The sequence below is a fragment of the Sturnira hondurensis genome, unplaced genomic scaffold, assembly GCF_014824575.4.
Source record: "Sturnira hondurensis isolate 20B ecotype Veracruz unplaced genomic scaffold, ASM1482457v3 Scaffold0004136, whole genome shotgun sequence".
NCBI lineage: Eukaryota > Metazoa > Chordata > Mammalia > Chiroptera > Phyllostomidae > Sturnira > Sturnira hondurensis.
This window is the reverse complement of record NW_028076767.1, coordinates 20,507,888-20,532,157: the sequence shown is the minus strand read 5'-3', so window position 1 is coordinate 20,532,157 and position 24,270 is coordinate 20,507,888. Positions and strand designations below refer to the sequence as shown.

The 24,270-nt window shown below is 58.6% G+C and overlaps 2 protein-coding genes across 4 annotated transcripts in view; one reads left to right on the top strand and one right to left on the bottom strand.

Annotated features, from left to right (window-relative positions):
* TRPC4AP (transient receptor potential cation channel subfamily C member 4 associated protein) overlaps positions 1-961 on the top strand; it is a 74,549-nt gene extending 73,588 nt beyond the window's left edge. For both annotated transcript variants that reach the window (XM_037043925.1, XM_037043924.1), the window contains exon 19: positions 44-961. In XM_037043925.1, the coding sequence (XP_036899820.1) occupies positions 44-181 (138 nt within the window). In that variant the 3' untranslated portion in view covers positions 182-961. The remainder of the gene's footprint in view (positions 1-43) is intronic.
* MYH7B (myosin heavy chain 7B) lies at positions 933-24,249 on the bottom strand. Of its 2 annotated transcripts, XM_037043923.1 has the most exons (41): positions 24,144-24,249; positions 22,762-22,868; positions 22,417-22,560; positions 21,839-21,995; positions 21,497-21,524; positions 20,064-20,160; positions 17,918-17,941; positions 17,686-17,778; positions 17,506-17,569; positions 16,386-16,484; positions 15,673-15,776; positions 15,387-15,525; positions 15,003-15,121; positions 14,762-14,911; positions 14,415-14,585; positions 13,059-13,238; positions 12,835-12,967; positions 12,672-12,748; positions 12,209-12,296; positions 11,910-12,027; positions 10,157-10,280; positions 9,913-10,049; positions 8,896-9,151; positions 7,692-7,934; positions 7,035-7,211; positions 6,785-6,930; positions 6,339-6,429; positions 5,863-6,252; positions 5,102-5,228; positions 4,895-5,013; positions 4,607-4,803; positions 4,112-4,461; positions 3,821-3,945; positions 3,594-3,709; positions 2,734-3,130; positions 2,534-2,659; positions 2,251-2,421; positions 2,063-2,167; positions 1,883-1,978; positions 1,251-1,388; positions 933-1,167 (listed from the first exon to the last, which is right to left on the bottom strand). In XM_037043923.1, the coding sequence occupies exons 1-41, from the start codon at positions 24,232-24,234 to the stop codon at positions 1,156-1,158; spliced, it is 5,826 nt and encodes a 1,941-aa protein (XP_036899818.1). In that variant the 5' UTR covers positions 24,235-24,249; the 3' UTR covers positions 933-1,155. The 2 variants fall into 2 exon arrangements, with proteins under 2 accessions (XP_036899818.1, XP_036899817.1); XM_037043922.1 differs by lacking the exons at positions 20,064-20,160; positions 21,839-21,995; positions 22,417-22,560; positions 22,762-22,868; positions 24,144-24,249 and having other exon boundaries at positions 21,497-21,832.
* Between the last annotated feature and the right edge of the window lie 21 nt (positions 24,250-24,270).

The following is a 24,270-nucleotide window of genomic DNA, read 5'->3' as shown; positions in this document are numbered from 1 at the left end:
GCTCCTAGAGGACCCGCCCCCTAGCCCTTCTCTCTCTGCCCAGAGCTCCTGCATCAGCTTCTCATACTGGAAAGAGACCGTGTCCATCCTGCTGGACCCAGACCGCCAGTCGCCCTCTGCCCTTGTCAGCTACATCGAGGAGCCCTACATGGACATAGATAGGGACTTCACTGAGGAGTGACCTTGGGCCAGGCCTCGGGAGGCTGCTGGGCCAGGGCTAGTGCGGGTGAGCGTGGTGTATGTGCCGCACGCCCTGCCGTGTCCCCACCCCTCCCCTGCCTTCCTGCCGCTCTCTGCCTGCCCCAGGTCTTCAGGTACAGGCTTAGTGGGAGGGAGTGTCTAGAAGCCCTCAGCCCCTGCGTCTGAGGGCCCAAGGTCATTGTGGAACCTTAGTTCCTTCAAGATCCCCGTGATAAGGACAGGGGTGCTATGCCCACCCTTCCTTCAGAACCTTGGGGCCCTGGCCCAGCCAGAGGCGAGGGGACTTTTAAAAATAGCTCTTTTGAGCTCCTGCCCAGTCTCTTGGCCGTCAGTCCTGGGATGGGGAGGGAGATACGGGCACCTTCCCCCAATCTGTGAGCCAAGCTTGGCCTGGCCTTTGGGCCCAGGCAAAGGCTTCTGAGCCCTGGGCAGGGGTGGGGGATACCAGAGAACGCTACCTTCCCCCAAGCCTGCCCGTCTACCTGTCCCTCCCGTGTTTTCCTTTAGCTCCTCTGGTTCTGTTTGCTCATTGGCCGCTGTGTTCATCCCAATGGGTGCCCCAGAAGCGGGGGGCCTTTTCCTTCCATCCCTTGGGGTTCAGGATGGCTGTGCCCTGCCCCTGCCTCAGGGCAGCATCTCCTGCCTGAGCCCAGACATAGGAACCTGCCTGGAGCACTCCCTTGGCTCCTCCTTGTGTTGCCAATTTATTAACAACAAATAAACCGATTAAATGGAGACTATTAAAGAACTTTATTTTAAATGACTGATGTGGACCTGATTTTTGTCTGTGGGACCATATGCTCCCCTCCTTTCCTGAGCCCCAAAGAATGAGGAGGAAGCCGGCTGGAGCTGCAGAGGAGGCGTTTATTCAGAGTTCAGCAGGTGAAGAAGAGACAGCAGGTGAGGGGCAGACAGCAGGTGTCCCTCTTCAGAGCCCAGGGGCTCGAGCGCCAGTCACTCTTTGTGCTGAAGGGAGAAGGCTGGCTCAGTGAGCTGGACCGCCGGCCCTCGCGTGCAGGGGGCAGAGTGGTGCCTGGACCACCGCTTACCTTGTGACCCAGGGCATCCCGGGTCCGAGCGCGCAGCTTGTTGGCCTGGGTTTCTGCCATGTCTGCCCGCTCCTCTGCGTCATCCAGCTCATGCTGGGCCTTCCGATACTTAGCCAGGTTAGTGCTGGCCTGCTGCTCCTGGGGGCACAGGCAGGCTGGGTCACCCTTGGGTAAAAGATGGTCACTCTGGTCCCCACCCTGTTGTAGAAGGGATCTGGCTTCTCTTGGGGCTGCACTCTGCTCCCACCAGCACTCTCCATGGCCCTCTCCCCCCTCAGTGGCACCCACGGCAGGAAGAAAGGGGTTGAGACATTATTCATTCCAGAGGTGTCCACGTGCCAGACCTGGACCAGAAAGGGAATGCACATGGGGTCCGTTCAGAGACGGAGCTGGGTCTCATCTCTTGCTATTAGAGCTGTGAGAAACTCTTCCCACTGGGACAGGCGGGTCATGAGCTAGGTCATTACCCTTGGAGGCAGCCTGCCTACACCCAGTGCCAACACTGGGAGGCGCTGGGCCAGAGGTGGAGTGGGGCTGACGGCTGTTGGCCTCTTCCCCTGGGGCCAGCCTTGACATTGAGTTACCACAGGTATCCTGCCCAGGCCCCAGGGACCCAGACCTGGTGCACTCACCGCCTCCTCAAACTGCCGTTTGTAGCTCTTGACCTTGTTCTGCAGCTTGTCCACCAGATCCTGCATGCGGGCCAGGTTCTTCCTGTCCTCCTCGGCCTGCACAGGTATAGGGGACTCAGGTCTTGCCCGGACCAGATCAGCTCTCAGGCCACCGCTTCTGAGCTGGACCTAGTCACCCACCTGGTACGCAAGCTCCTTGACCCGGCGCTCATGTTTCCGCACCCCCTTGAGGGCCTCAGCATGTTTCTTCTGCTCAGCATCGAGTTCGGCCTCCAGCTCCCGCACCTGTAAGCAGCCATGACGTGAGCCTGACGCCTGAGCCTGCCCTTAGGCTACTCGTGTGCAGGGGATGGGGACGCCCCACACACCTTGGCCTCTAGCTTCTGCACTTGCTTCTTCCCACCCCGGAGGGCAGCTTGTTCTGCTTCCTCAAGCCTCGCCTGTAGCTCCCGCACCGTCTGCTCCAGTGTCTTCTTCATCCGTTCCAGGTGTGCGCTCGTATCCTGCTCCTTCTTCAGCTCCTCTGCCATCATTGCTGCCTGTGGGGGAGGCAGTGAATGGCCACAAGGTGACTGGCCAAAGTGGAAGACCCTTTGGGCTCTGAACTGCCCCCTGACCCTACCCACCCACACCGCCTTAGCCCAGCCTCACATCGGTGATGGCCTTTTTGGCCTTCTCCTCAGCTTCCCTCCTCTCCTGGGCGGCCTCCTCCACTTCTCCGCTCAGTTGGGTCAAGTCCACCTCTAGTTTCTTTTTCTGGTTCAGAAGGCCTGTGTTCTGGGAGGAAGCGGAGTCTCCGCGTCAGCCAGCAGGCGGCCACCCTACATGCCCCAGTGAGGTGCTGTCCTCACCTGTGAATGCAGGAGGTTGAGGCGCTCGGTGGCTTCTAGCAGCTCCTGCTCCGCCAACCTCCGGCTGCGCTCACCCTGCTCCAGGGCAGCCCGCAGCTCTTCCAGCTCCGTAGCCAGCAGCGTGCCCCGTCGCTCCAGGGCTTGTGCCTGCTCCCGGAGCTCGGCCGCCAGCCGCTGCTCCTCGTCCCGCCCTGCCTGCTCCTCCTTGAGTTGGGCCTGCAGCAGCCGCGTGGCTGCCTGTGCCTCCGTGGCCTGGCGGGTGGCATGGCCCAGCTGCAGCTCCAGGTCGTTGAGGTCGCCCTCCATCTTCTTCTTGAGCCGCAGTGCCTCGTTGCGGGCCCGGGTCTCTGCATCCAGGGAGGCTTGTAGGGACTCCACTGCCCGCTGGTGGTTGCGCCTGTGGGAGGGAGATGGGATGGAGTGCGAGGCTCAGCCATAGAAAAGCAGTAGGCTTTTACAAATGCCCACGAAATGCTGGAGACATCCATTTTTGGAATTAGGGACTCATCCATCCCTGGCTTCAACTCCCTTGTGACTTCCTGTTCCCCATTAAGCAAGTTCACAGACAGAGAGAGAGGCTCTGCAGCAGACAGCTGGGGGCTGAACTCTGGCTCGCCCCCTACGGACACGTCCCCTAGGCTCTCCAAGGCTCACCTCCAGACAGGACAGTTATCCCGACCTGAGAAAGTTGGGTGGGAGGAGCAGACTAGCGGCCCTGCCAGGCTGGGCACACAGCAGGGGTTCAGCAAACCCTTTCCTTTCTCCCGCTCAGGTGGCTGGGATGGGAAGGGCTGTTAGCCCTGGGGAGGACCGATGGACCCCTGGATGGTGGTGGGTAGGGATGGCCAGAGCTCCCAAACCTCAGGTTTGTGCACTCCTCGTCTTTTTCAGCCAGTTTCCGGTCCACTTCCGCCTTAACCTGGGATAGCTCAAGCTGGATCCGAAGAGTCTTGGTCTCCTCCAACTCTAGGGCCCCCTGAGGAGCAGAGTAGGCAGTTTGGCCCTGAACATGTCTTCTAGGAGGAAGGAGGCCCCGGAAGCAGTGGGTCACTCTCGACCCCAAGCCACCCCTGTGGCCAGCCCCTACCTCAGCCTCCTCCAGTGCGGCCTGGAGCTCGCTCTTCTCCCCTTCCAGTGCCTTCTTTGCTTTCTCCAGCTCCTGGATGCTCTTTCCACTGAGGCTGACATGGTCTGAGAGGTCACTAATCTCCTCTGCAAAGTGGACAGGACACTGAGGAGCCACCTCAAGGCTCATGCTCCAACGCAGGTCACGTCATTCATCCCTAATTCCAGGGTGACCCCATCAGGGCACCCTGTGTGATTCCTAGGTCCTCCCAGTGACCCCAGAGCAGTTCTCTGACCTTGGTGTGGGTCATACCCTGTAGGTTCTTGTTCTCCCGCTTGAGTGTCTCCAGGGCCTCCAAAGCCTCCTCGTGTGTGTGCTGCAGCCGGAAGAGCTCGGTGCCCAAGCTGCGGGCCTCCCTCTGGGCCGCCTCCAGCTCCCGCTGCGTCTCCTCTTCCTGCCGCCGCCGCTCCTCCAGGGCCCGCTCCAAATGCCGCTGTTTCTTGTCCAGCGCAGCCGCGGCTGAGGTCGCCCGCTCCAGCTCCAGGGTCACGTCCTCTGACTCTGTCTGCAGCCGCAGCTTGGCCTTTTCCAGTGATGAGCACTTGGCGTTCGCGGCCTCGACGCCCTCCTCTGCCTCCTGCAGCCGCAGGGCCAGTTTCTTTCTAGGCCACAGGAGCAAACAGGGTATGGGGTGTTGCAGAGTGAGGCTGGCAGAAGCATGGCTCCTGCATCTCCCCTCGCCCCGTCAGGTCTCAGAGGCTCAGGTGTCACCCTGTGTGGTGATGGCCTGGCCCGCAAGACACTCACTTGGCCTCCTCCAGCTCCTCGGTCCTTTGGATGGCATCTGCCTCATACTTGCTCCTCCACTGGGCCACCTCGGCATTGGCCTTGGACAGCAGCCGCTGAAGCTCAGCCTGGCCCTCGGACTCCTCCTCATGCTGCTCCCGCAAGAGGTCACAGTCGTGCCGCAGAGCCTGCACAGCGTGGGCCAGCGCGCTCTTGGCCTGCAGGGACCCCAGTGACCTCAGCATCGGACCAGGCCAGTGGCCCTGACACCCATGCTACCCTCTCTGTGGCAGCCAGGGGCCAGCCCACCTTGCTTTCCTCCTCCAGCTGCCTCCGTAGTTCCTCCAGGCTCTGGGTGGCCAAGGCCTTCCCACGGCTCAGCTGGCTAATCAGAGACTCCTTCTCCTCGAGCAGGCGGCTCAGCTCCCCTGCAGCCCAAGGGATGAAGCAGCTGGTCAGCTGGATGAGGGGCAACACTGAGGCCCTGGGGTGGCCCAACCGAGTCCCCAACCTCACCATTCTCAGTTTGCAGCCGTCCACGCTGGGTGCTTGCGTCTGCCAGCTGCCGCTGCAGCTCCTCCACCTTGATCTTGGCCTCACTCAGCTGATCCTCGTAGGTCCGGCACAGCTTCTCTGCACTGGCCTGAGGTCCAGGGTCACAGGGCAGGACAAGTTTGTGATTAGAGTGCAGGACCTAGGCTGCCAATTACACTGGGACCTGGGATGGGGAACTAGAAGGCTGGACACGGGCTCAGGAATCTAAGAACAGTACCCCAAGTTCAGGGTCAGAGATTCTACCGCTGGGCTATGGCTTAAAAGATGGGCATCAGAAGTGAGAAGGTTGGACTAGTCTTGAGGCCAGTGGGTCAGGGTGAAGTCAGGGCACTAGAGTCTAAGTCAGCTAGGTAGGGACAGTGTCAGAGGCCAGCTGTCAGGATTAGGTGGTACAAAGGTCAAGGGTTGAGTTTGGGTGCTGGGATTCAGGACAGAAACAGAGTCGGGAAAGTTGTTTGGTCAGAGTGCACAGGTCAAGGGCAGAGAAGTTCAAATTGGATGATGGGTTAAAGGTGACTCGGCATAGAATTTTGCCGAATCAGGGCTGGGGGGCAGGACTAATGTGTGAGGGGTCAGGATCTGGTGTCGGCATGGGGCAGTCGGGGATCAGCAGTTGGAGGCAGAATGGGTTTAGAATCAGGATGGCCATGGAGTCTAAGCTAGGGGTCAGGAGGGGATGTTGAAGGCAGGTCAGAGGTCAAGATCAGGGAGAAGGCAGACACCTTGCCACGGGCCAAAGTCTCCACGCTGGCGCCCAGGTCGTCCACCTCCATGCGGAGCTCACTCTTTTCTTTTTCCAGCTTCTGCCGCACCCTCTGCAGACTGTCCACCTGCTCACCCAGCTCTGCCGCGCTGTCTGCCTGCTTGCGCCGCAGGGCAGCCACTGTGGCCTCGTGCCGCAGCGCCGTCTCCTCCAGCTCCCGCCGCAGCCGCCCCAGCTCAGCCTCACGCTTTCGGCAACCCTCTCGCTGCCCTGAAGACACGCCACCGGCCTCCTCCAGCCGCTCGCTCAGCTCCTCCAGCTCTCGGGCTGCCTCTGCCCGTTGCTTCTCCACACGTGCCCGGGCTGCCCGTTCTGCCTCCAGCTCCTCCTCCAGCTCCTCTGCCCGAGCCTGGGGTCAGTGGGCAACGCCTGTTACCTCCTGTTATCTCCCTGGGCCTATGACACCGGTCCCCACAGGCCCCATCCCCCACACACCTGCAGCTCCTTGATCTTCTTCTGCAGCTGCGCCCCGAGGAGCTGCTCATCCTCCACCCGAAGGTTCAGCTGACTCAGCTCTGAGTCCTTCCTGGAGGTCACAGAGGAGCATGAGCCCACCCTGGTCAATTCCCACCACCTGCCTGACCCTGGGCTTCCTTCCAGCACACACCCTGCCCGAGGCGCTCTGTACCCAGAGCAGCTCTGTGTGACCTCCCCAACACCTTCCCTCTCCAGCCCTGGCCTCAGAGCCTAGCCAGGGCCCCTAGTCCAAAGAGGGCAGGACACTGCCCTGGGCCCCCAGGGACCCCCATCTCTCAACCCTCCATGGTCAGCCTCTGCATTCTTGTGGAACTGACGAGAGTCCAAGGGCATGAGAAGTGGGGGCAGGTCCAGGAGGCCGCTACCAGCTGGGGGGTCTGGTCTGCTCCCCAGCCCATGCCTACTTCTTGAGCTTTTCCTCCAGCTGCTGTTTGTCCTGGGCAGCATCTGTCACCGACTCCTGCGTCAGCTTCAGGTCACCCTCAAGCTTGCGCTTGGCCCGCTCCGTGTCCATACGCAGTTTCTTCTCCTGCTCCAGGGAGCACTCCAGCTGTGGACAGGGTGGCGTGGACACGCTCAGTGCCGGGCCCAGCCAGGCACCCCCCTGGCTCTCCCAGTACCACCACATAGCCCTCCGCTGGGGCCCTGACTCACGTCTTCCACCTGCTGCTCCAGCCGAAGCTTGGCCTTGGCCAGCGCGCTCACACGGTCCTCCTCGGCCTGCAGGTCACCCAGGGCCTGCTGGTGGGCCTCCTGCAGAGCCTTCTTCTCCTTGGTCAGCCGGGCCACCGACTCCTCCAGTGCTGCCATCTCCTCTGTCAGGTTCTTCACCTGTGCCAAGGCCAAGGTCTCGTGGGGATGTCCGCCCACTCCCTGGTCTGAGCGGCCACCCCTTCCAGTGAGCAAGCAGGTCACTTCCCTCTGAGCCTCATTCCTTCATCTCTAAGGGATAGCGATACTGTCCTCCCCGAGTGAACCACACAGGGCTGCTGGAAGTGTCCAGGGGCAGGCGGCTTTGGGGGATGCAGAGTTGGGGAGTTGGGGTTCCTGCCCTCAAGGAGCTGGCTGTCCTGGATCACTAATGTTTGCTGAGCACCTACTGTGTACTAGGCCCCGTGGTGGGAGCTAGCAAAGGCTAGTTACATTCTGACTCTAGGAGGTAAGTGCTCACCCTAGGAGGTAAGTGCTGCTATTAACCCCAATTGACAGATGAGGAAGTCCGGGCCCACAGGGAAGAAGTGACCTGCCCAGGGCTCCTTAGCAGAGGCCTGGGCAGAGCCAGGAGAGGAACTTGGAGCCACCTGGCCCCACCTTGTTCTCAGTGGCCTGCTTCTCCTTCTCGGCCTTGGCCAGTGTCAGCTCCAGATCATCGATGTCCTTCTTGAGCTCCGTGCACTCGTCCTCCAGCTTGCGCCTGCGGGCGGCCAGGTCGGCATTCACCTCCTCCTCATCCTCCAGCCTCTCACTCAGCTCCTTCACCTTCGCCTCCAGCTGCACCTTGGACTTGATGAGTAAGTGGCAGCGCTCCTCGGCATCCGCCAAGTTATCCTGTTCCTAGAGGGGACACAGGAATGGGTAAACCAGCTGAGGGCGCCAGCCTGGCCCTGGAGGAGATGCGCCTGTCCACGCACAGGTTTGACTTAGCCAGGCTCTGGGGGCTGAGGGATACCTAGGACCTGCTCTTGGCCCTAAAGGGGCTCAGGTGGGATGAAGGTTCGGGTGGAGGGATGGCAGGGGCAGGAGTGGCCACTTCAAGAGGTGAATATTAGGCCGGGGACAACCCAGAGTGAGGCCTAAACAAGGGCTCTAGGAGAGAAGCGCTGGGCTGCAGCCTCCTGAGCGGGTGGAGGGTGAGCGGCAGCCCACCGAGCCCTGCGCAGCCACGGAGGGGCCCAGGTACTCTCTCCCACCTCGCCGCCTCCTCACCATTCCCTCACCACACCAGTACCCTGCGCCAATAGGTGAGTTTCGTGACCACAGGCTCATCTCTCTCTTCCCACCGATGTCCCTCCAGAGCTAGCCTGGCACACAGGTGACACAAAGTATTTGCTGAAGGACAGAACGGCTCGGTGGGCTTGGGGAGATGCTAGACCCTTGATCCCTACTCTTTGGTTATTACTGTTACGGGCCACCTGGGTTCCTGTGGCCCTTGACTGGAGAAGGGAGCAGAGGGACGCAAGGAGGGGAGGGCGGGGCAGATGGGCTCTGCTACAGCTGCGGCAGGACACCAGGGCGGCATGAGCGTGGGAGCACCACGCATGCGAAAGACAGCCGTGGCTGGGAAGGCTGGGAACAGAGGAGGCTGTGCGTGGACGTCGGCCCACAGCCTCACCCTGTGGCACCTCTGGAGTAGGAGGGTGGATCCAGGTAAGGCCTGGGCACCTGGACCACACCGGGTCTGCCCTGGCTGGGGGTCGGGTTGGGTATTTCCTTGGAGCAGCCTGGGGTTCGCTGGGGGTACCAGGGGCCCCAGGTCATTGAGGAAACCCCTCCTGCTGCCCCTCCCCCAACTCACCGCCTGCAGCTGCAGGGCCAGGTCATTCTTTTCCTGGGTGACGCTGACGTGTGTCTCCTCCAGCTCCTGTCGCTTGGCCTCTGCACTGGCCAGTGCCGATCGCAGCCCCCGCAGCTCTGCCCGCAGGGCCGCCAGCTCCTCCTCGGCCTGGGCAGAACGCAGCAACGGCTTCATCTTGAAAAAGAGCTTCATCCATGACCAATTCTTGACGGCATTGAAGGCACGGATGTTCCACTGGATGGTGAACAGGGCATCCCTGGGGAAGGCAGGAAGAGGCGACCCGCAGGCTTCGCGCTGTTCCCTCTGTAGTACCAGTCCCGGTGTTCCCCAGCACTTCCCCCTGGGCGGGGCTCTTCCCTGGGGAGCTCATGTAATCTTCCCAAACGCCCTCCCAAGTAGGTCCTCGAGCGTCTGCTTTACAGGTGAGATTGAGGGAAGAGGCCCAAGGTCACACGGGAGCGCCTCCAGGGAGGGGGCTCTCAAGCCTTGAATGTCCTGGTGGCACCGTGTTCTGAAGACGGCAGGAGTGGTAACACCTCCCCGCCGGCTCCAGGATCAGACTGGGCTCACAGCCCAGCCTCACAGCCCAGCCTTGCCCACCCCTCGGCCAGCTGCGGCGGGACGGCCCTGACTCAGACACCCCTCCACTGAACAGGGAGAACCACAACATCTATGTCTTAGAACTGTCCTGTCCTTCAAACAAGATAATTCACACAAATTCTCTTGCCTGGCACTTAAGAGTCTTGGGAAACACCTGTTGTCGTTACACCCACCGCAGGCCACGCTGGTATGGAAAGACAGGTGTTCTTACCCCAGCTTTTGAGGTAAGGAAATGGAAGCTGGGGGGTTAAGGGGCACAAAACAGAACCTCACCCCTTCAGAGACATGTCCAACTAGCTGTGGGGGTAATCTGGCCCACAGGGTCATATGACAGGGCTCGAAGAGCCTGGTGGTTCCGTGAGCCAGGGGACACTGGTCCCACCACAAGCCCTGTCCCCATCCCCACCCCATACCCACCTGCCTCCGAGCAGGCGCTGGTACTCAAGGCGCATGAGGCGGCCCCGGCTCCGTGCCTGCAGCAATGTCAGGACCTTGGCCAGACGCTGGTCGCGAAGCTCCTCCAGGATGCCTAGAAGCCCGGCTTTGAAGAACACCTGGCGTGGGGGAGTGGGGAGGGGAGGCAGGCGTAACCTCCGAGCACTGTCTCCTGTGCAGGGTGACCACCCACACCCGGTCAGCCCGAACTCCCGTGTGCCCTGACCTTGGTGTGGCCGAACTGGTACTGGGTGTGGTCGATGTCCAGGGAGCCCAGCAGCTTCTCAGTGGCCTTCCTGCTGTCCATGAAGGTGTCATCTGGGATGGCTCCGGGGTTCAGGATGCGGTACCTGGCAGAGCAGGGAAGGGCTGGCGGGGAGGGGACTGGGCAGGGGCAAGGACTGGGGAGGCTGTGGGGGGGCCTCTCCGAGACCAGAGCAGAAGCTCCAGGGGGACACACACTGAACAAGCTGGCAGGGAGAGGCATTGTGACACTGGAGGACTGGGCGTGTCCTGCTGAAAACCCTTGGCTCGTGTTCCAGTGCTTCCAGGAATTAAGTTCTTTAAGAGGCTGCAGTTCTTACAAAAGGCATGTGGCACTTTTATAACGTTTTTTAAGAAGGCAAAAAATATAAAGCAGGCGATGTGGTACAGCACACCTCAAACTGACAAAGCATGTTGGGAGAGGACTCTGATGGACAAGGGGCACCCTTGCACACGTGTGTGGGGCGTGCAGGCCAGGGTGTGTGGCCACACTGTGAAGACAAAACCCCAGAAACACAAAAGGCCCCACACTCGGGGCCTGATAAAGAAAGCAGGGTCACTGGACCACGGAATATTTCACAGCATGAGGCTGCCTGTGTCACTCCACATTCGTCCAAAGCCATAGCACATGCGACACCAAGAGACAGCCCTGGTGTGAGCCGTGGACTTTGGGTGGTGAGGACGAGTCAGCGCAGGTTCCTCTGTGGTAACAAATGTGCCAGTCTGGTGGGCGCTGTTGATAATGGGGGGTGGCAGGGGGGGGGATACTATGTGTCTGTGGGATGGGGAGAAAGTGGGAAATCTCTATACCTTCCTCTCAGTTTTGCTGTGAACCTAAAACTGCTCTAAAAAATAAAGTCTTAATATTAAAAGAAGGATGATGACCCAGACTTAGCCCGACTGAGAACAATCTCCAAAACACACTCACGGACTTGTGTGTATGTGCTGAGGGAGCCCACGCGGGCAGTATTTGTGTGAACACACATGTGTGGCGGTCGGCATGGATGGCCAGTTACTTCTGGGAGGAGAGGGACTTGGGCAGCTAGTGGCCCTACCAAACCGAGCTGATAAAGGGCAGGGGAGGGAGCTCGCAAGGGGCCGGCAGGAATACGCAGCCTGGGCCACGTGAGCCCGCCTTCAGTTCCCAAACCTACGTCCAGCTCTGCCTGCTCCCAAGCTCCAGACTGAGAATTTAGGCTCACCTGTGCCTTCTCCTCTAGGATGGCTGCAGGAGGCATTTCAAGTTTGACATGACAAAGAAGACCTCAATCCACCATCCCCCCAAACTCCCCCCAAATCAAAAATCCTGTTTTGGTACCTCAGTAAATCTACCACCAGCTCCCCAGGTGCTTGGGCCGGACACCTGGGGGTCACCCCTGTCTGTTCTTTTTCTTGGTCTGTAACCGGCTCATCAGTGAGGCTGTTGGCTGCACCTCCAATATCTACTCCAGGCCTGTTTGTTTCTCCCCGTGCCCCTGCCGGCCCCCAGGTCTCAGCCACCACCATCTCCCACTGGGACCTCTTCCTAGCCTCCTCCTGTCCCTCCCAGTCCCACCTCCTCCTCCTCAGGGGTGGGATCTGTCCCTCTGGCTCTAAAATGTGTGCCCTTTCTGCCCCCCTCAGGCTGCTGACGCCAGCAGGGTGGAGGTGGAGGAGGAAGGTGACCGAGTAGGGGAAGCTAGGGAGGAGCCCGGGCTGGGGCAGGAGACACCCACCGCTGCCGGAAGTCAGCATAGAGCAGCCTGTTGGGGAACCCTTGGCGGCAGATCCGGATCCCTTCCAGAACCCCATTGCAGCGCAGCTGGTGTAGCACCAAGAAGGCATCCATGACCCCTGGACAGGTGGGAGTTAAAAGGTTAGAGGTCAATAGACACACCTTCATGCCTCAAAGAAAGACCCCAAGTCCATACAAGGGGCTGTGCAGAGAGGGAAGAGCCAGCTTCTAGTTGCCCTGACCCCTCCCTTCAATGTCGGCCCACCACCACCACCACCCACCTGGCCCCGGGGTGGCTACCTGGGGTCTTATTCTCATTGGGGACAATGCACCGGACAAAGTGGGGCTGTGTGGCCCGCAGGTTGGTCATCAGCTTGTTGAGGTTCTCCTAGAAAGGACAGAAGACACACGGGGCAGACTTGGAAACCACAGTGGATCAGCCCGCTAAGGACCGGGGCCAGGCGCCTAAGCGTGCCTCCACACGTCTGTCCTTTCACTCTGTTCCCGTGCCCTCTGCCCTCTCCTGCTTGACTGGTCCCTGACACCAAGATCTTCACTTCCCCACCTAAACCCCCACAAGGTCCCCCCTCAAACCCTGCCCAGGCAGCAGATGGACGGGAAGCAGCACAGACTTGCTGTGATGTTCACGTGGAGACGAGTTAAACATCACTGCAAGTCTTAACGGCCGCCCGCCCAGGGTGCAGGGGACAGAGCAGGGAGCAAGGGCCAGGCTGGAGGCTGCGGGGACTAGACCGGGCCTCACCTTGTGCACCTGGGACACGGTCTGGAATGATGCTGCCTTTTTACGCTTCTCTTTCACCCCAGACTTTGGAGGCTCAGCTGGAGGAGACATAAGGACCAGTCACTCCGGGGATTCCACTCTGTGAGTCCCCTACAGAGTGGCAGTCTAGTCCCTCAGTACTCACTGGAGCAGGAGCCCGCATAGTTTTCATAGAGGGTAGCCAAGAGCTTGTTCTGTGACTTTTGGAAGATGGGGACCACTGTCTCATTCAGTGGGTCCTTGTTCTTCTCCAGCCAGCCCACGATGCTGTAAGGCACCTGGCAGAGATGGGACGGGAGCTGAGCCACAGCAGAGAAACCAGAGAGGGAGGAGAAAGGTCACGAGCGGGGGCCTCCAACAGGCACCTACCACACCAGCATAGTGGACCACCTCAAAGTGGGCCTGGTATTTGCGCTTCTTGTCAGGTCTTGGCTGCTGGAAGTTGGGCGACTTCCCTGCATGGTTATCATAGAGCTTGGCCCGGAAGCTGGCATCCGAGGCCTTGGGGAACATGCACTCCTCCTCCAGGATGGACAGGATGCCGAGTGGCTGGGGCCGGGGAACAAGCAGAAGGTCCTCCATTGCACCAGCCCAGCCTCCCGGAGCCCTTCCTTCTGGGAGCCTTCCCAGACACCCCCCCTCAGCCACCTGGCAGAGGGACAAGACCAGACCTGCACCCAGCAGCCAGTCTTCTAAGATGGAAAGAAAAATCTGTAGCTTGGCCTCCGGCCTCTTCTGTGCAATTTGCAGCTCTTTGTCCTCCTCGGTTATGAGACCTGTGCAAACTCACTGGCCCCTCTGTGCCCACTCACCCCCGCCCCCATGATCTCACACCCACTCACACACAACACACAGAGAGCAGCTGAGTTCAAATGCGGGCCACCTCTCTTACTAGCTGTGGAACCCTTAGACTTCCCTAAGCCTCAGTTTCCTGACCTGCAAAATGGGGAAATGAATACTTTGTGCTGCTTTAACAGCAAAAAAAAAAAATCTGTCAACCACCTAAAAAAATGCCCAACAGGAGATTCCAGAAATGCGCTGTCTGGAAATCCTCTCCTGTGTGAACTGTTGTGCCTTCTTCGATGATGTTCAACGTTCAAGCTGCGTTTGCAGAGAAAGAGAGGGGAAAGGAGCCAGGGCCCTTTGAGAGAACTGAGGCCCAGGGTGTAGGACTTGCAGGGAACCAGCCAACGTGCCATGGTTCTGATCCTGTTAGGATCGAGGGGAATGTTTCCCCCTTCACTTCTGTCTTTTCCCATTTTTCTTCCTTCCATTCTTTACACAAGGGGAGACATATGTAATATTTCACAATCGCATAAACAGACAAGTCAGCACATGCTACTCCGCCCAGCTCCCAGGGCAGTTCGGAGGGTCCAGTGAAATTGTGGCTGCCACAGGGCCTTGGAAACTGCAGAACTGTGTCCAGACTCAAGGGGCTGTGGTCAACAGTGCTGGGATGTACGCTCACACACTTCGCAGTCTTACTCACACATAATCACCAACATGCTTTCACACAGGCTCCAGCATCCTATCACACACATGCACACATTCCTATTCATGGCACGTACAGAGACCTGGTCACAGCCAAACACTCGCACAAGCTCCCTTCAGTGCACAATCCCACACACGCACACTTGCATGCACTCGCCCACGGCACTCGTACCACCGCCCACCCCCCGACCCCCCCACCCCGCATGGCAGCAGTGAGCTTGCCCCAGGCTTCACCTTCTCAATGAGGTCGATGCAGGGCTGCAGGTCCAGGCCGAAGTCGATGAAAACCCAGTCGATGCCCTCCCGCTTGTACTCCTCCTGCTCCAGCACGAACATGTGCTGGTTGAAGAACTGCTGCAGCTTCTCGTTGGTGAAGTTGATGCAGAGCTGTTCGAAGCTGTTAAACTGCACAAGGAGGTGCCGACTCAGCCAGCCTCCTTGCAGATGGGGACAGGGAGGCCCAGGGACAGGGATGTGCACGAGTTCACCGGGCGCCAGGCAGAAGCCCAGGGCTGCTGTGTGCACCCGCCATGGCCCTCCACCCCGAGGAGAACAGAGCCGGGGGGTGGGCCTGCTCTCACCTCAAAGATCTCAAAACCAGCGATATCCAGGACCCCGATGAAGAACTGCCGGGGCAGCTTTGTGTCCAGCGTCTGGTTGATCCGAGACACCAGCCACCGGAACAGCCGGTCGTAGGTGGCCTTGGCCAAAGCCCCCACGGCAAACACCACCTGCAGGGGTGAAGACACTGGGCTGGGACCTGGCAGGGAGGGGCCCTGCCCCAGCTGTCCCCAGGTGGGCCCCAGCTTGCAAATGACTCACCTGCTCCACACTCTGGCCCTTGGTCACATACTCGTTCCCCACACGCACTCGGGGGTGCAGAAGGCCTTTGAGGAGGTCCCCACTGTTGACTCCCATCAGGTAGGCCGCCTTGTCAGCACCTGGCGGGGCACACAGGTTCGATGAAGAGGAAGAAGCCAAGAATTTGAGCACCTGGGGCCTCAACTGGCCTCAGCCTGGCATTAGGAGAGGGAGGCTGGGAGGGGTCACATTCAGGGCCAGCAAATTGTACAGCTTAGGAAGGAGAGGGTCTGGAGTTGAGAAGTGAGGGGTTACAACAGAGCCAGCTAAGACTGAGGTTGAAGATCGTGGACAAAGGTTAGGGTTAATGGTCAAGGACAGGATGTTGGCATCAGAGCCCCTCACTCTCTGTGCCATCGGCCTCGGCCTGCTCCTCCCGCTGCTTCTGCTTGAACTTCATGTTACCGAAGTGCAGGAGGGCACCCACGATCTTATAGCAGGCGCACTTCTCATCCACGCTGAAGCCCAGGATGTCCATGGCGTGCTGTGGTGCGGGACGGCAGAATCAGAGGTGTCCTGGCTCCCCCAGGGTCTGGCCAAGCTGAGGGCACTCAGACCGCTCCCTGATCTCTGCCCAGCCCCGCATGGCCCCACACTGCAGTCGCCGGCTCTGCTCCCACCCCAGACGTACGTCCGTGGCCATGAGCTCCTCCCCATCATTCATGTTGTCCACGGTGATGACACCCTGACTGCAGAAGTGGTAGTCGTAGGGGTTCATAGACAGAAGCAGCATGTCTAGGGGATACGGGGTGGAGAAGGTGGGTCCCACCATGTCTGCCTGGCCATCCTCCACTCCTGTCCCAGTGCGGCAGGTCCTGGGGGCCAGCCCCGCAGGAGGCAAGGGCCCTCCCAGGACTTCACACAGTCTGTTTTTCACCCCACCCCCTCGTTCATGGCTTCTTTACGGTTCTCTGAGGAAGGCGTCCTGGTCCCTACATCTCATCCTTCCCTCCACTACTGTTCATGGGCAGCCCTCTCACCCAGACCCTGAGCTGAGGCACAGCAAGGACCAGACTATGCCCTCCAGGGGCTTGTAAGAGAGGGGAACAGGGCCTAACGGAGCCATTGGTCCTTCCTCGGTGCCGACCGGGGCCTCTCTAGTCCCAGGACTGCAGGAGGGACAATTCTGCAAGGGCAGTGGCACTACAGGGCCAGCACCCTGCAAGGAGGACAGGGCGCAACAATAACCAGGAGACCCAGGAAGGGAGTGAGGGGAACAGAAGTGGCTCAGAGGAAAGACAGGATGTCACATCCCTGGCCCTGGTCTGATGGGGGCGGGGCAGCCCTCAAGCCCACCCAGCCCTCCGTGCTCTGCCTCCCACCCTATCCATCCCCGGTGCTCACCCTGCAGCTCTGGCTTCTTCCCTGAGAGGATCTGGTAGTAGACGTGGTAGCCACGCTCCCCGGGCAGCTGGAAGATCACCCTCGACTTCTCCAGGAGATCTGGGAGAAAGGGAGGCGCTGGCCCACCACCCTCTGCACCTCCCCAGAGCAGGTCACCCCAGTAGGACTGGAGGGGCAGGCAGGAGTGTCAGTGAGGGGCAGGGGGGCATATAGAGGCACTGTCTGTGCACATTCACCTGTACTAAGGGTGTCTCACCATCTGGGCCCACATCACAATGGGGGAATGTGTGTGTATCCATCCGTACATCTGTGTGTAACTGTATGTGGGTGTGTGAACGTGGGTGTCTATTGGGGGGTATTTATCTCTCCATCCTTTCATCTGTGCTTTCATTCCTTCATCCATGACCATATTCCTTTCCTCCAGAGCAGGCTGGTGAGTCTGCACGTGGTCAGTCAAGGCATGGACTAGGATGTTCCCTGCCCATCACCATGTGCCTGAGCTTATCCATCAGGATCTGGCCACAAATCCCAAGGTGAGGAGTAGCCACTGTGGGGGCTCCTCTGTGCATGTGGCCTGGGCACCTGGCATCCGTGCAGCTGGGCTGGGTGAGGTGGGATGGGCAACAACCCCAGATGGGCATTAGGAGGGACTCCTATCCCAGGAAGGATGGGGACTCAATGTGTAGAGAGGAGGCTTGGGCTGGACGGGGCACAGGCCTACCCTACTGAGGCCAGAGAAAAGACTGGGATGGTGTAAGGGCCCAATCATAAACAGCCTAACTAGCCAAATAAGGGTTGGGGTCTCCATCTTAAGGTGTTAGGATCTAGAAAAGATTTCTAAGCAGGAACACAATGGGGTCAAATTAGCATCCATGGAAAGGTCACTCTGGCTGGAAGATCAAGCAAGGAACAGAGGCTGGGAGACCACACAGAGGCTGGTGGAATGTTCCCCGTGACAGGTGAGATGGCCTGAGCTGGGCAGTGGCCAGGGGATGGAGAGAAGTGCCTGAAACAGGCAAAGCCCCAAGGACTTGATGGGTGCTCAGTTGGAGCAGAAAGCCTTGGGCCTGGCCTCTGTCGCCCTCCCCGCCCGCCCTCTCCCTCCCTTGCCCAGACTCACAGCTGTCAATATCTGCAGATGCCAGCTTCCCAGAGGGTCCGAAGTGAATGCGGATGAACTTGCCCTGTGGGCAGACATGCGGGCTCAGTCAGCAGGCCCAGCCAGCGCTGCCCTAGCTGCTGAAGGCTCGCCGATGCGGGTCCCGCTCCACTACCCACCTCGTCCACTGTGGCTACTCACAAAGCGGGATGAGTTGTCGTTCCGCAGGGTCTTGGCATTGCCAAAAGCCTCCATCGCAGGGTTAGCCTCAATGATTTGATCCTCGAGGGTGCCCTGGTGGGGTGAGGGGTGCTCACTGACTGGGACCCCAGATCAGCCCATCCCAGACAACCTGCGGTCAGGAAGGGGAAGGGCAGGGTCCCCAGGACCTCATAATTGTCGCCTGCCCCACTCACACTGGCCCCACACTTACCCCAGTCTTTGTGGCCAGAAATTGCTGGGGGGAGAAGGAAGACAATGTTAGAGGGTGTGAGGTCTCACCAGGCCGGGGTGGCAGTGGTTAGCAGGGCAGTGAACATGAGCCCCCCACCCCACTCCCCATGCCTCACCCTCCCAGGACTGTTACAAGGAGAAATACTAGAAAGTAGGAGCAGGCATGGCAGGAGGATGAGTCTGGGGGAGGGAGTCTCACATTGGCAGCCCTTCCCCTCCCCCAGCTGTCTCTGGCCTCTTCCATATCCCTTTATGTCCCACACTCCAGGAAGTAGCCCTTGCCACAGGCCCTACAGGTTCCTGACTAAAATCTACTTCCCTTCAGAGCCCAGTGCAAATGCCCCCTCCTCTAGGAAGCCTTCCCTGATCCTCTTCGGCTGGAGGAGATCTCTTTTGCCTGAACCTTCTTACCCTCACCTCCCTCTGTGATAGCCCTTCTCCACACTTTGCCTTTGTGTTGTGATTAGACACATCTGCTTTGCACCTACTATTATTCAAAGTGGCCCTGCCACTCTGCCCTGCTAGATGCCTACTATTACCCTGCTTTGCAAATGAGAAAACTAAGCCTCATGGCGGGGGGGGGGGGGGGGGGCCAAAAGAAGCACGGAACCANTCTCCCCTAGAGAGACTTACTGAATGGAGAGACACCCCCCCCCCCGCCCCTAGCTTCACCCTTGGCTTCCCTCCACTGCCCTTTCCTCCTCTTGGCTACCCTGGATCCTAGCAGCCTGAGAAGAAAGGGAGAGGAGGAAGAATGGATTCTACAGTGACAGATGCCATGCCACCAAGGGACTTTGGTTATTCACTCACCTCCAGAGAGCCCAGGACTTAAGCAATCGCCTCAGAGGGATTGGTGGGGTGACAGAGGCAGGAGAGAAATGGCAGGAGCCCATCCCCCCAGCTCCACTCCACATAATCTCAGCCAAAGATGTGGAACAGGGCTCTCTCTGGAAGGTGTGGTCAAATTTGAGGCCACGGGGCGGGGAGGTTGATAAGGTCTTTAAGTTCCAGAACCCACAGCCCCTGTGGGCCAGCATCCCCAACCCTGCACCCCACTGGATGAGGGATCCTTGCTCACCAGGGCCCTCCCTGCCCAGGCCCTGCCAGCTCCGGCCTCTTCCTTCCCTCCATTCCTGCTACTGGACAAAACCCCAACTCTCTGCAGCCCCATCACAGACACTTCAGGGGTTTGGAAAACGGGGTGGGGAGAGGAAGGAGGAAAAAGTACCAAAAAGTCAACAGCAAAAACAAAACAACAAAAACGACCACAACAGCAACAACAAAAATGAAATAAAAATCAAAAGCCAAGAAATTCAAGTGGGGAAAAAGGAAAAGGCAAAAAGAAAAAACAAAAACTTAAAATGGAGAAAAGAAAAGAAAATCAGAAAAAAGAAAAATGCCCCAGAATAAAGCAAGGCTCAACTGGACCAGGAGTGGGGACTGAGAGGGAGGGGCCGTGGGCCTCTGGGAAGAAAAGGCCGCCTGCTTCCGGAGTAGATTCAGGGAGCGGCACACAGAGATGAACCATTGGCCTGGGGTATAGGAATGAATATTGTGTCTCAAAAACAAACAAAAAAGCCAATACAAAACAAAACAAAAACTGGTCCCCCTAGTGTTTCAGAAATTTTCAAAAACCGTACAGAAACCACAGGGTACAAAACTGCCTCCTCCCCTGGCTGCTGGGAAAGCCAGGGGCCTCTGGCTCTGGCTAAACTCCACGTAAGCCTGCTGGTTTGACTGACAGCAGGTCACTAGTGCATGACAACCAAGAAAACAAGTCATTTCTTAGCATAAGCAGCCAATCTGGTAATAATGGAAGGGAAAAACTCAATAAAAAGTTTAGGAACAGGGATGCTACCCCTCCCCTCTCCGGTACGGATGGGAACGCTGAGACAGGGACTGGGGGACACAGCGTGGCAGAGGCGGCCACAGCCTCTCTGGTCAAGCCTTGCTCAGGCCAGAGTCCCCCACCAGGGTGGAAGGCTCAGGCAGGGCTGAGAGCTCTAGGGAATCAACTTAAAAAGAAAAAAAAAAGAGAAAAAGAAAAGGAAAAAAGGAGGAGAAAGACACAAGAAGAAAAACAGTGAGAAGCAGAGGCGAGCAGCGCCCGAGTGGGCGAGTCTTACGGCCTTCTTGCCCGGCCCGTCTCCCAGGGCAGCGACGATGGCAAAGTACTGAATGACCCTCTTGGTGTTAACCGTCTTACCGGCCCCCGACTCTCCGCTTGGACAACACAAACATGAGTCACCAATGCCCATCTGGCCACTCTGATTCCCCCCTTCCCCCAGTGCCCCACCCCACTAGCGGGGCCCTTCTGCCCTCCCCCAACCCAGCTCCCAAGTTAGGACCCCCAACTCGAAACCTGCCCCGAAAGACGCAGCCCTCGGAAGTGCTGAGCAGTTGACAAGGCAAGTCAGTGCAGCTCATCCCGGTCAGATGAGAACACACCTAACGCGGCTGCTCACTGAGCACAAACTTAGTGCCAGGTGCTGGGGCAAGTGCTATACCTATGTTGGCTCATTTAAGCCTTAGAAACCTGTAAGGTAGGCACCATCACCACCTCCGTTTTATGGCTAAGAAAATGGGCTCAGAGAAGCTATGCGGCTGTCCCCACCCTGCGCCAGGTGTGGACATTAACTTGCTGACTCCTTATGGCTCTGCAGGGTGGGTGGGTAGGATTGTTCTGCCTATGCTGATGGGAATCCAAAGCCTGAGGGCACCAGCAGGAGGAAGTGAACATAGAACTCGAACCCAGGTCTTTCTGGTTCCAAAGGCCATGCCCTTAACCACCAACCAGCACACACACACACACACACTCTCTCACACACACAAACAATGTTCATATTGGCTTGGTGGGACGTGAACTTGGCATGTTAGAATTCAACCACTTTCCCATGGAGGCAAAGAAAGGATCAGAAATAAGACCCAGAGGTAAGGAGATGGTAAGGAGGAGGAAAGGGAAAGGAATCTCCCACCTTGGACCAGAATCAGAACTCCCAAAAGATCCGTGTGGGAGAAGATTCGGGCCCTGGGGAGAGGGGTCTCGGGGCTGGTGATCATTCTGGCGCTTGGGAGTCTCTTCCCTGCTCACCGTCCACGACTTATCTACCCAGGACGGGAGCAGAGAACATGCTCTAATCCAGCTTCTCAGCTGACACACTGGCACCAAGTGGTAAAAGTCCTACCCTAAGCAATTTTAAAGAAATGTTTTATCCTCACCCAAAGGTATTTTTTCATGGCTTTTTAGAGAGAGAGAAAGGGAGAGAGGAAGGGAGAGAAACATGAATAAGACAGAGAAGCATCAGTTGGTTGCCTTGCACACACTCCCAGACCTGGGATCCTATGTGCCAGGATGGGGCCAAACCCACCGCCTAGGCGTGTGCCCTGACCAGGAATTGGACCTGCACCCTTTCAGCTGGGGGATGACTTTCCAACCACCTGAGCCACACCGGCCAGGGCTAAGCACTTTGGAATCAACCCTGGCAAATGATTTTAGTTCCACTCTCTTCCTGCCACAGGGCCAGGATGTCCCGCCCCGCCCCCAGAGCCCCACACTTACGTGATCAGCATGGACTGGTTTTCTCGGTCTGGAGGAATGGGAAGAAGACACAGGAGTTAGCCAAGGTGAGGGATTGGCCACAAGTGGAACACACCGGGTATCCATGGCACCCGGGCAGCCCCTCCGCCAGCCAGAGCCAGAAGTGAGGAGGACCAGATGGGGCCCTCCAGCAGGCAGCCAGCTCCCATGTGGAGAGACAGAATGGCTATGCTAGAGTGCCTGGCAGCATCCAAAGCGGGGCAATGCAGGTGGAGGAAGGGGGTCCGGTACAGAGGCTTCCCTGGAGCTGGGGTGAGGGTCTTGGGCGGGAAGAGGAAGAGGAGGAGTAGAGGCAACCCTTACTTCGCAGCATATCATTGTAGGCATTATCTGCCACCGAATATATGTGGGGTGGGGCCTCGGAGCGGCGCTTTCCCTTGTACGCGGCCACCACGGAGGGCGTGTAGACCGGGAGCCATTTGTAGGGGTTGATGGTGACACAGAAGAGGCCCGAGTAGGTCTGAGGAGAAACGGCATAGAGAGGAGAAACGGCATAGACGGGTTGTTGGAAGCTGACTTCCCATTCCCAGGCCCCAGCTCCTACAAATCCATGACTTTGCATTATTCCCCAATGAGTCACTTAACTGTGGCACGTGCTGCCCTCCATCGCTGCCCTAGCCCCACCCCAACCCGGCTCCTGCCCACAGCCCTGGTCCCCATCTCCGTGGCCCCACTGCGGAGCCTCTAGCCTTGCCCCCAGGCTGAAGCTCCGCCCCTGCACCCCCAGAACCCAAACTCCAGCCCAACTCCACAGGCCCTCGCCTTCTCCACAACCCTGTCCCCACAGCGCCTTGGCGCTCCCTCTAGCCCCGCTCCTGCTGCTACAACCCCGCCCCAACCACACACAGCCCCGCCCCACGCGGGGCCGCTTCCGGACTCACGTAGATCATCCAGCGAGCGTAACGTTGGCGCAGGTTGTGCAGCACCGAGGCCTCGTTGAGGTGCGTCATCATGGCCATGTCCTCCAGCAGGTCGAAGCGGGGCGGGTTCATGGGCTGCAGCTCTGTTTCCCGTACCATCAGCACCTGCGGGGAGGCCGTATGGTGGAGTGGAGGCCGCGTGGTGGAGTGGCAGGCAGGCAGGTATCCACTGACCTCCGCCTCTCACCCCTGTAAGTGCCCAGACCCCCTTTCACACGGAGCGCGCTGGCCAGGTGCCGCACCCCGGGGTGGAGGGGTGGGGGTGGGGGAGTAAGGAGCTCACACAGGGAAAGGGGGCAGCCAGACCTTCTGGTCTTTGGTCTCCACGCTGACTCTGCCCCCAGTAGCCTCCGACTTGACCTCCGCCTCCACGTAGGCATCCTGTTCATCAGGTACCCAGACTCGCTTCTTCCCTGGGTTGTGGGGAGAGCAGTGGGGCTTTGAGAGCGCCGAGGCATGCACAGGGGCTGGGGGTCCAGCTGGAGGTCCCTAACTGTGGCCCTAGAGCTGTGCCCCTCCCAGTATCTTCTCTGTCTCGTCGCAGGAATACACTCCAGAGTAGATCCTTCCAGACTCAGGCCCCTGGCAGGGCAGAGCTGGGAGGGACTCTAACCACCTTCTCAGGGGTCTCCCTGACTGGGGTAACAGTCCTTCACTGCCCTGACTACACACTTGGGTTCAGCTTCCTGCTTCTGCCGCATGTGCCCTGTGACCTCTGGAAAACCCCTCCTTGTCTCTGGGCCGGTTCCCTCAAAGGCACAATATTATGGGCAACTCCTGAGATCGCATGTGGAGCGGCCCTTCATGTCTATCAGATATGTACTTCTCAGGGGGATTCCACCTCCTCCATTTCACTGAAGACTCAAACCCAGGTCCTGTGCTCCTCCCTGCCTGGCCCGCTGGCCCCAGGGCTTCAGCGAGCCTGTATTTCATGCTGGTTAAAGGCAGGGACTCAGGCTGCAGACCACCGGGTTCTGTTCCCGGTCCTGCCACTTACTAGCCAAGTGCTTTAGTCAGGACCAGCTATATAATTTGCAGGCCTCAGTGTTAAGGGGTCTCAGTTCAGACCCCTTGTTTAAAAAGATTATTAAAAACTTCAAGATGGTGATAGAGTGATAAATCAAATGCAAGGCCCTCCGGAGGGTAGGTCCCTTTTGCAAATGCAGAGGTGGCCCTGGTGCCCACCTCCCCAGGTTGTTGAAATCATGCAAGGAAGGTCATATGGGCTGGGCCTGGCACAGAATATGCACTTAATACACATTGCCTATTGTTATTATTGTCCCATGAACAAACCAGGTCATAAATAGTCGTCTTTATTCCTGTCCCTAGTAAACAGAGGCTTTGGCTCTATGGAAAGCACTAAAAATAACTTCAGGACAGGTTTTTGGACACATGGAAGCCGCCTGCACCCATACCAGTCACTCTTACCTCAGCGGTCTCAGGCTCTGGCTACAGGCTGCCGATCTGGGATACTGTCCCGTTTCACAGAGAGACAAGCTGAGGCTTGTTCACAAACACAGAAGTGTGCACAGAACTCAGCCTCAGGACCCCAGATTCTGAGGGAAAGGTCCAGAGCCCAAGCTGTCAGGCCAGAGTGCAGGCGCCCCTGAGCCCGGTGCCAGCCCTCCCCGCTCCTGCTCTGTGTCCATAAAGCCTTCTCTGTGGCCGTGCCGTCCGCCTTCACTTACCATCCCATGGCACAGTGTGCACCTTCATCATCTCCTGGCAGCCCTGGCGGAGGTAGCGGGCAGACTCCCCGAGCTCACTCACATCCATCATGGTGGCAGCAGGACCAGGGACTAAGAATCTGGGAGG

Coding starts and splice junctions, on each gene's coding strand:
- MYH7B (XM_037043923.1), bottom strand. CDS start 24,234: ATGATGGATGTGAGTGAGCTCGGGGAGTCTGCCCGCTACCTCCGCCAG. Junction 15,122..15,386: donor CGAGGCCGATGGCACAGAGA/GTGAGGGGCTCT, acceptor GTGCCCCGCCAG/GTGCTGACAAGGCGGCCTAC. Junction 6,931..7,034: donor TGGAGCAGCAGGTGGAAGAC/GTGAGTCAGGGC, acceptor CCCTGTCCACAG/CTGGAGTGCTCCCTGGAGCA.